Raw genomic sequence first — 9873 nt, forward strand, 5'->3', positions numbered from 1 at the left:
TAAAATCAAACTATAAGACTTTAAACAACTGTGACACCTATTAAACTTGTAGTTATTTGAGATTAATATTACATGTGTCAATATGGGAAAGGAGATCTAGAGTCTTCATCATTTCTTTTTGTTCATATTGGGACTAATTATATATGAACAAAGTTTAAAGAAAATGTTGGTACCTATAAATTGAGTTGAAAAGTTTCCACACCCATATGACACATATATTTTCTTGATTTTGAAATTAAAACCAAGTAGCTACGCCTAGTTAGGCACACATTTTCTGGAGATTTTTTCATAGCATATATATCTTTAGAACTATTCACTTTGGCATACATCACTTCATTTTCAATAGTTCGTTCATCACATCCTTCACCTACATATGTAGATAGGGTGGCAACTATACCTACATTGACACATACAAGTCAGTGATCAGTTCTGTAGACGACGGACGTACACTGATTAAAACCTGAATTTATTGCCATGACCTGCACAATTACTGTCATGAATTTCTTTGCATATTATGTGATGGGTTTTCCAAAATGCATATTCTGACCTGTACAGTAGAAATTGAAAATCCAAAAAAGAAAAGAAAAAGTAACAATAATAAAATAATTGATGGAAAGAAACTTGACAGGTTATACTTTGACTTGTCGCTCACTATATCATGCACATATGAGTGTTAGATCTATCCATGCTGTGCCACAGTATAATTCTCTTAAAGCCGACTTCCTCTCAACAAATCCAGTGGCAAAGAGAGAGAAGGGAGCCTTACCATGGGGAGGGCACCTTGCTGTGACAAGTCCAAAGTGAAGAAGGGCCCTTGGTCTCCAGAGGAAGACAACCAGCTCAGAGAGCACATAGAGAAGCATGGCACAGGAGGAAATTGGATTGCTCTCCCTCAAAAAGCTGGTAATTATTTGTTCACTGTATATCCGATCGTCTTCTTGTTGTTGTTCTGGCTGTTATTGATTTGTGTGTTTGTGATTGATCTGTAATTTACAGGGTTGAGGAGGTGCGGAAAGAGTTGCAGGCTGAGATGGCTCAACTATTTGAGGCCTAACATAAAGCATGGGGACTTCTCTGATGATGAGGACAGGATCATTTGCAGCCTCTTTGCTAACATTGGAAGCAGGTGCAAACAATATACATAAAAATGCGTGTGTGATTCAATGTATGATATATCAATTACATGCTTAATTAATTTTGATGAAATGAAATGAATGGCACGCAGATGGTCCATCATTGCTTCTCAGCTCCCTGGAAGGACGGACAACGACATCAAGAACTACTGGAACACTAAGCTGAAGAAGAAGCTACTCGGCCTGCCACCATCACACAGAAACAACAAGCAGCTTCATTACCAGATCAAGCAGCAACAGACGGATGTTTTGCCTGCCGCTTCATATATCTCATCTGCAGTACTTACAGAGCTGGATCAGGGGGGGATGCCAGTGCTGCCTTCTCATTGCTTCTTCAGTTCTGCCATGGATTTCAATCCTGCTTACGTTCCTCAAGGCCCCCAAAACGACTCCATCGGGAGCAGCCTCATCAGCTTCGATCAGCAGAGCTGCTGCAGCTCATCTGACGGCAACAGCTATGGCTTGAGTGATTGCTTCAGCCAAGTACTCTTGGGGACTACTGCTGCTGAGAAGCTGATGCACGGCGGTTTCAACTTTGACTTTGAGGAGGTGAAGCCTCACGATGCATATAATTTGGACTCATGCTTCAGGAACCTATACAACTAGTGAAGCTGACTGCCTCTGTATAATTAATGACAAGCTGAGATTGTATAATCCTGTTCTTTTTTTTTTTTTTTCCCTTTTCATTTTTCTTTTTCCTTTTTTCTCGGCGTCTGGGGAGTGAGATTGTGTGACTTTGATAGTGCAGGGGTGGCATTGAAATGTGTGGGGTTGTGTTTAGGCTTGGTCCTTTTATTTCTGACAAGATGTTTGGCATGTGTATGTGTGAGTCCAGTGCTTGCTAAATATATATAAATATATATCATTCATAGGTCTAAATCTGATGTACCGCCTGCGTTTGTTTTCAGTACAGTGAGTCTTTGCCTGCATTGAGTCATTGGGAGCCGTATAATACAAGCAGTGCAGGATATTAATTATAATAGAGCATGAGATAGTGGCACATGTTGGGAAGTGTATAAATTGTATGCATGCAGCAGCGCAGGAAGCGCGTCTTGTTCTTCAATTTTTATATATTCCGTTTAATTAATTCAGTTTTGGAGCTGAATCTTCTCGGTAAAGAAACTAAGTGAGAGTTCCAGTAAACTTTATTAATAATTGTGCGGTTATATATATAATTCAATGCCATTATGCAGTTTCTCTTAGGTATTAAGCTAATTGTTACTCCAGTTTCAAACATTAAAATATGAGTTGAAATATAAGATTGGATGAAAACAAAAAAGGTACACCCAAAATCTAAGTAGGGCAGAGTCTTTTTAAGATTTGTAGGGATCCAACTAATTTTGAAAGGTTGATGGCCTATTATATATTATCATTGAAAACGAGTCCAAGGCTTAAAATAAACAATTGATACACCTTAGCTAGATTTGATGCCTTTCTTTCTTGTTATTATTAATATACAATGTAAATTGAATAGTTCTCCTTTAAAAAAAAAAAATTGATGCCTTTAGGGGTTCAATGGTCGCTGAGCTATCACTTCACTGCATAAGCATGCATAAACTCTTTTCTGTGATATTTACAAACTATTTGGTAGTTCACCTACTTCATTAATTTGGCAAGATGGAGATTTATAAAATATAGAGCATGTTTTTTTTTTTTTTGGGTCTCTCTGTAAAGTGTCTTTTCATATATATATATATATATATATATATATATATATATATACCTTATTGATTATATCTGGTGTGATTGATCTGGTCTCACAAAAATTTTCGATCTCTAGAATAAATCGAGAAGTGTACGCGGTGGCCAGCCCAGAAATCCAACATCCTCTAGTTACGCCCTCCATTTGAAGGAAAAATTTCTGTAAATACCTCGTAGTTAGAGTTTGAACGATGGGTGTCTGGATAATAACTTGAATGTCCTATCATGACATCATGACCTCGGAGAGGTATATTTTCATATATATAAAATGGTAAAAATTAGCATCATAAGATTTGGTATGTATATATATATATATATATATATATATATATATATATATATATATATATATATATATATATATATAAAAGGGCATATAGAAGGTAGGACAAAAACTAAAAATTTTTAGAAAATATTTTTTAATGTAAAAAATAAATGGAATGATAATCATAGCAAATAGTTTGTGTCAAGCAATGTGTGGATGATCACTGAAACGTAATTAATTTTAGGCCAGAAAATTGGTCATGGGCCCGATCCAATTTGGCCCGGCCCGGCTACATATATCAATACTAGATAGACATGGGGAGTAAATGAGTAATCATCGTGGTTCGAATAAAACCTAGTTAACTGGTCGTTACGCCTCGTTCGTGTTCGAGCTCGCGGCGGATCCCCTCCGATGGAAGACGATCGGTAATCTCACTTCCCGGTATTTTTATCAGAATATTGATCGAATCGTAATTGTACCTTAATAATATTCTTTAGTTGCCTTTTTGGCTCTCCGGGGATCGATGTTTAACTGATCGTTTGTGTGTTTCTGGGCATAACTATGGTTTGTTTCTGTCCTTGAAGTCAGCTTGAAGTTCGCAGAGAATTGTGGTATTCTATGTTTTTTAGGTCGAGGATTTTGTAGAAGGGACGCATTTTTCCTAAAATTCAATCGCCATCTCAAATTTGATTCTTATGTTCGTGTTGGAGAATATTTGATAGTTGGAATAAAAAGTTATGAGTCAATCCTAAATAGTCACCACAAAGGAGGCGCATTTTGGTGTGAGAAGAGTAATGTGGCATCAGAGTTCTTTCTTTATCCGTTCATAAGCAAATAAACTTCATATTAACTTTGTATTATGGTTCAACCCCTAGTGCTTGTTTCATTGTTTGCTTCAGTAATTCAAGTGATCTCTGTTCGCTACCAGGTTGAATTCGCCCAACACTTCAGCTGTGACACTTGAAGTCTTAGGTCATCGTCTGCATTTATCACAGGTACTGAATGTGATGCACTGATAACGTATGATTTTATTAAATAATTTTTTAACTACTTGTTTTTTTTTGGTGCAGAAGCATGTAAATCTGTAATCTAAATTTGCAACTTTTCCGTGACACATTTCTCTTTTCTATGTTTCGTCCATTTGGTATTAACAAACGAATAAAGCTAAATTATAGGTGATTCTTGCTTTCCAAAAATATTGAGAAATGAGAACTTAGCTTTCTTATGTCCTGGAAGCTATGATTTTGTCTTATGTTTGTTGATACATAACTTACCTAGAGTTATATGTTATATTACATATTGACCTCATGAAATATAATAATCTATTGTGTTCTCAGGATCCTAATTCAAAGCATTTGGGTACCACAGTTTGGGATGCTTCAATGGTGTTTGTCAAATTTTTGGTAAATTAATATTAGCTCTATGTTATGTTCATCTCTTTAATTGTTACTATATATACTTTTCATCCTTAGTATTTAGTGCCAACTCTTCTTTTATTGTTTTCGACTGCTGCCAGCTTTCATAAATGTATGTACAGTGTAATTTCATATAATGAAATAGCAGCTAAATCCTAAAATTATTTTGATGTCTATTTCATTGTAGACCTTTTGGTATCACAACAAGCTATAAGCAATTTCTAATGTACCAATATTCAAATTTACGTAATACCATGTCAGGATAATCTTGTTTCTTGTGTAGCTGTAAATGTTGGATATCTCTTGTACATCTATAAATGTTTCTCACGGATTTGATACAGTTTCCATTTGAAGAAAAATTACAACATAAATTTTGTTTTTTACTGATCCAGTGACTTCCTGGAATCAGGAAAAAAATTGTCGTAAAGGAAGGTTTTGCCCATCAAAATTAAAAGGAAAACGTGTCATTGAACTTGGAGCGGGTTGTGGCTTAGCTGGACTTGGTAAGTTTGTAAGACAAATTGGAATATTTTTGGTATATTTTTCCTTGTACAAATAGATCACTTCTAAATAGTATATACTTTAGGAATGGCATTGTTAGGGTGCAATGTAACATCAACTGACCAAACTGAGGTGTTACCATTGCTGATGAGGAATGCAGAGCGCAACTCTTGTTGGATTACTCAAGCAAATCCTGATTCAGGTCTTATTTGATTTTTTTTATATGTAGCATTTGCATAACTCTCCCTTTGTTTTTATCGATATCGTGTGACACATAACCTTAGTGATGCCCAACCAATACATGGGGATATCTTGTTTGTTATTTTATTACTTGTCCTTATTTTTGTACATAATCCATGCCGAACCAATAGTTCAGATTTATCAAATTTATTTGTTTATTCTTTATTAAATCTTCTTGCTGAAAGGAGTTTTTCATTTATTTTGTTTTAACTCTTTTTGTTTGAGTTATACTTAGTCCTTGTGAACATTTTCAGCTACATCAATCTTGATCATCTCTCCCTTTGTTTTTATCCATATCGTGTGACACATAACCTTTGTGATGCCCAACCAATACATGGGGATATCTTGTTTGTTATTTTATTACTTGTCCTTATTTTTGTACATAATCCATGCCGAACCAATAGTTCAGATTTATCAAATTTATTTGTTTATTCTTTATTAAATCTTCTTGCTGAAAGGAGTTTTTCATTTATTTTGTTTTAACTCTTTTTGTTTGAGTTATACTTAGTCCTTGTAAACATTTTCAGCTACATCAATCTTGATCATGATCTTGCTTGGAATGTGACCTTATTCTTTAGGTTTTTTTTTTTTGCGTGGCGCCAAGGAAACCTGTACAAAATTTACATACTTTGATCAAATGGGTATATATGACCAATTGGGTAATATCCATGTGTTGAAATTTGGTGCTTTTCAATCAGCAATGTTTGCTTCTTCCTCTTTCAACAGCCAAGGTTATATCAGGCTATCCAAAAGCAAAATAAATGAATAAAAACTGCTAGTCATGATTTTTTACAAAGGTCTTGAATCAACTAGTTAGCATGTATGTTCTTGTGAATTTGCATGACCAATCATTTCATCAATCATCTTGGTTTTGGATTTTAGATTAAACAAGGATATTCTACTGGATTGCCCCTTCAGGAAGATGCACGCTATGAATTGACTAATTATGTTGTTGAAATCAACTTGCTTTGTACTTATTATTTTGAGAACTTATGTTGTTGATTCCATAAGTTAGCTAGAAATTGGACACTTTGCTTCTCTGGGGTAAATTTAAGTTGTTTTTCTTATTACCGGGTTGTTTAAGTTTCTTTCCCCTTTACAGGTTCTGCATCATTTGGTTGCATTACAGTTGCAGAGCTGGACTGGGGAAACGAAGATCATATCCGAGCTGTTGAACCTCCTTTTGATTTCATTCTTGGGACCGATGTGGTAAGTTCAATTGACACTGTTCCATGCAAAATAGATTCTCTCATGAAGCATGTAGAATTAAGACTGCAATTCCAATTTCTTCCCTTTCCACTTAACAATTTTCTAAGTTATTTTTGCAGTTGAAGGTGGTTTATTAAACATGAGTTTATGATAGCTTAGAGATACTTTAACAATAAAACGAATCCAATGCTATAGTTACTGAATATCAGAAAAACAGTTTGAAGAACTCTGTAGGTTTAGTTATTCACCCTGCTTAGACCTGTGATTGTTCAGTCTTGTGCAGGCATGCTGCCAATAGAGCTACCTTTAGTGCAGTAAGGATTGCTTCTTCTCCGTGATTTAATTAAATTTGAAGTTCTCAATTAATCTGATAGAGTATGATGACCATTTTCCATCATTTTTGGTGTATCATACGTATAATTTATGTGTTATACTTGATAATTTTAGATGCTACTTAGGTTAATAACTTAGTTTAGGCTAAACTCATGTTGCTAGTTTAACTAGTAATACTTGAACTGTACTGAAAACATGTCTTTTACATACGTTCACCACCTTAACCCCCTAACTATCGACATCATTAATTGATTTGATGCAAAAGTACTCATTTTTAAAATTTACTTGACACAAGTGCGTCACACACAGGGTATGTTTCTGGCACATCATTATTCTGTTAGGTTAATTAACAAGGTGAAATGACAATAGCTGACAACTCTAAAGGTATTTTGATGATTTTGAAACTCTGGGAAAAAAGGAGGTGAACTTTGAGGCAAAATGAATACTTCTTCACTTGTATTAGTATATGAAAACCATAAATCTATATATGTTTGAGAACTTTTGTGCATATTTTGCTTGATTTGAAAATGTAGCTTTATTGATTTCTTAAAATCTTTTGTTTTCCATGTTCTGTTGGTCGGTTGAAGGTTTACACAGAGCATTTGCTGGAACCCTTACTGCAGACTATTTTGGCTTTATCAGGACCAAGGACAGTTATACTGGTACAACTTTTGCTTTTAAGATTTCATTGATATCAAGCTTCATATGCCATAGAAATGAGACTATTTGCTACTCATTTAGTTAGGTTATGAGGTTCGTTCCACGACGGTCCATGATAGGATGATGGATATGTGGAAAGAAAATTTCATAGTGAAAACGATCCCAAAGGCAAAGGTGGGTAAGCATTTCTTTTGCCTCTTGATTTGATTAACTTATGGCATCCATTAAATGCCATTTTTCCTTTTTATTATTTACCACATGGTTGAATTTGTATTGCATCACTAGTTTGAACCATAGATGTAACTAGGCAATGGCGGAGCCAGCCCGGGTGATCTACCCGAGCTGATTCCAGATTGTGAGCAATGGCCGTCAACTCCGATGCCGTCGTCCCTGGCTAATTCCTTTTTTTTCTCGTGTTTTCCATTTGTTTTCCACTGTAAATTCGAGATTAGCCAGCCCAGGTGATCTACCCGGGCTGATTCCAGATTGTGAGCAATGGCCGTCAACTCCGACGCCGTCGTCCCGGGCTAATTCCTTTTTTTCTCGTGTTTTCCATTTGTTGTCCACTGTAAATTCGAGATTCGATGTCGTCGGCCTCCGGGCTACAGCCCGGGTAAACCATAACCTGGCTCCGCCCTTGTAACTAGGATGAGAGAATCTGGTGTTTGACCTTAAACTTTGATTTTTTCTGATAAATTGTTGACCATCTCTATTCGGATCAGAAAATAGAGCTCCTATTTAGGGTTTATCTCAGTTAGAACCGGCAAGCAGATATTTAATCTAGATTGAAATCTCGTTATACACTGGGCTTTCAGATCTTGGCTGGAACAAGATGTGTCAGTGAATCAGTGGTGCTTATAGTGTACCAAGGTGGTGCCAGTCAACACCATTCATAGGAGGAATTGAGGAGGGGAAGAAGGAAAACTAAATGCAGGAACCAGCTTGAGAAAGCCTCACGGGTTTCTCCTGTGAAACCCTAGCTCGTTAAAACCTCAAAGTCATATTGTTGAGGAAGCTTTTTGATCTTATAACCACCGACACCATTTGTATTGATGCATGGCAAAATTCTAAACCGTGTGTTTAACGAAACAAATACTGGTCATTAGTTTGATTGTTACTTGTTCAGGATAACTCCTCTTTCTCGATAAATCCTTCTTCAAACGTCATCCTTGTATGTTACATTTTTCAGCTACTAATACCATGATTTCTCTTGTATGCAGATGGATAGCAAGTATCAACATCCAAGTATTCAGCTTTTCATGATGGAAGTGAAAGATCAATCCAGATACCGCCACACTGGGGTAAGTCAGGTTCCAGAGTCTAGTCACAGAAGCGATGAAGATGATCAAAACCATGAAGCAGATGTTCACGATCAGACAACTAGCGAAAAGATTGTGAAATCAGAATCTGGGAAGGCTGTTGATGACTGGGAGATCAGAAGACTGGGATCAATGGCTGCTCGACTTCTACGAGATGTTAAGATAAAGTAGTTTGCTGGAGGATCCTGACAATTTGAAGCTGAGTAGGTTGAAAGCAACGTTGGTATGCATGGGATAGTTGATGATGCTGAAATGGATAATCGTTAAATCTGATTAATTATCTATTCCATAACAGACCTAGTGTTCGTTTTTTTACTACCTCATCTTTTATTGTTAATGGGGGATTTGTGATGTAAAGTCTGTCTTTATTGGCTTGTACCTTTATGGACATACATAATTATTCATCTTATTTAACTTGCAAGGCAATCTGTTTGCTCCATATTATTATTTATTAAAATTTTGAATTATGGACGTTTAAACAAATTCTCATATTATTAAATTTTAATATACATTGAATATTCACCATCGATATTAATAATAAATTTATCTTATTATTTAAAAATTAGTTTACGTTTTTAATTAAATTTGATTTACAACTTATCAATAGAACACAATTTTTTTTTCCATGTTCTATCAAATAAAATTGAAATTTTATTTCAATTCATTTAAAGTTTCCTGTTTGAACTAGTGCAGTAAGATTTACTAATATTGTCGAAATATTTTCCTAATCTATTTTTATATTCGAGTATAAGAAAGCTTATTCTCGTTATATGTTTAATTTGTATTCTTAACTTTGATTAAATATTTTATTTGCTATGACAAATTATGGTATGGTGCCGTGGTGTAGTTGGTTATCACGACGCCGTTTCGCCTATCTTCCGCCCAATTCAATCTCCTAGCTCGAAGGTTCGTTTATCGATCCACAATTTCCTTTTCCTTCCATTATTTGTTCTGGTTGTTCCACGTGGTGTAGTTAATACAAATACAATATAAAGTATACCTATATTTTCCTCAACTACAAGTGTGTAGCTAAAGCAAATTGGCAACAGAAAATATAACCAACAGTCAGTGGAAACGATGTTAATACAACTGAACAT

At 35.4% G+C, this 9873-nt stretch overlaps 3 protein-coding genes across 4 annotated transcripts in view; all 3 read left to right on the plus strand.

The window, feature by feature from the left end:
- The window catches only part of LOC122053406 (OVARIAN TUMOR DOMAIN-containing deubiquitinating enzyme 12-like), a 61497-nt gene that overhangs the window by 11861 nt on the left and 39763 nt on the right, over positions 1-9873 (plus strand). The gene's annotated exons all lie outside the window — the stretch shown is intronic.
- Positions 692-1739, plus strand: LOC122053438 (transcription factor RAX2-like). Its single transcript, XM_042615493.1, has 3 exons — positions 692-903; positions 997-1126; positions 1226-1739. Exons 1-3 carry the CDS (start codon positions 768-770, stop codon positions 1737-1739), a joined length of 780 nt encoding a protein of 259 aa, XP_042471427.1. The 5' UTR covers positions 692-767.
- Positions 3413-9215, plus strand: LOC122053408 (protein N-lysine methyltransferase METTL21A-like). 2 transcript variants are annotated; one of them, XM_042615448.1, is made up of 9 exons: positions 3413-3524; positions 4028-4094; positions 4437-4502; positions 4924-5017; positions 5101-5217; positions 6358-6464; positions 7385-7459; positions 7539-7631; positions 8678-9215. In XM_042615448.1, exons 1-9 carry the CDS (start codon positions 3511-3513, stop codon positions 8945-8947), a joined length of 903 nt encoding a protein of 300 aa, XP_042471382.1. In that variant the 5' UTR covers positions 3413-3510; the 3' UTR covers positions 8948-9215. The 2 variants fall into 2 exon arrangements, with proteins under 2 accessions (XP_042471382.1, XP_042471383.1); XM_042615449.1 differs by lacking the exon at positions 3413-3524 and adding an exon at positions 3605-3663.

Source organism: Zingiber officinale, chromosome 3A (assembly GCF_018446385.1).
Source record: "Zingiber officinale cultivar Zhangliang chromosome 3A, Zo_v1.1, whole genome shotgun sequence".
Lineage (NCBI taxonomy): Eukaryota > Viridiplantae > Streptophyta > Magnoliopsida > Zingiberales > Zingiberaceae > Zingiber > Zingiber officinale.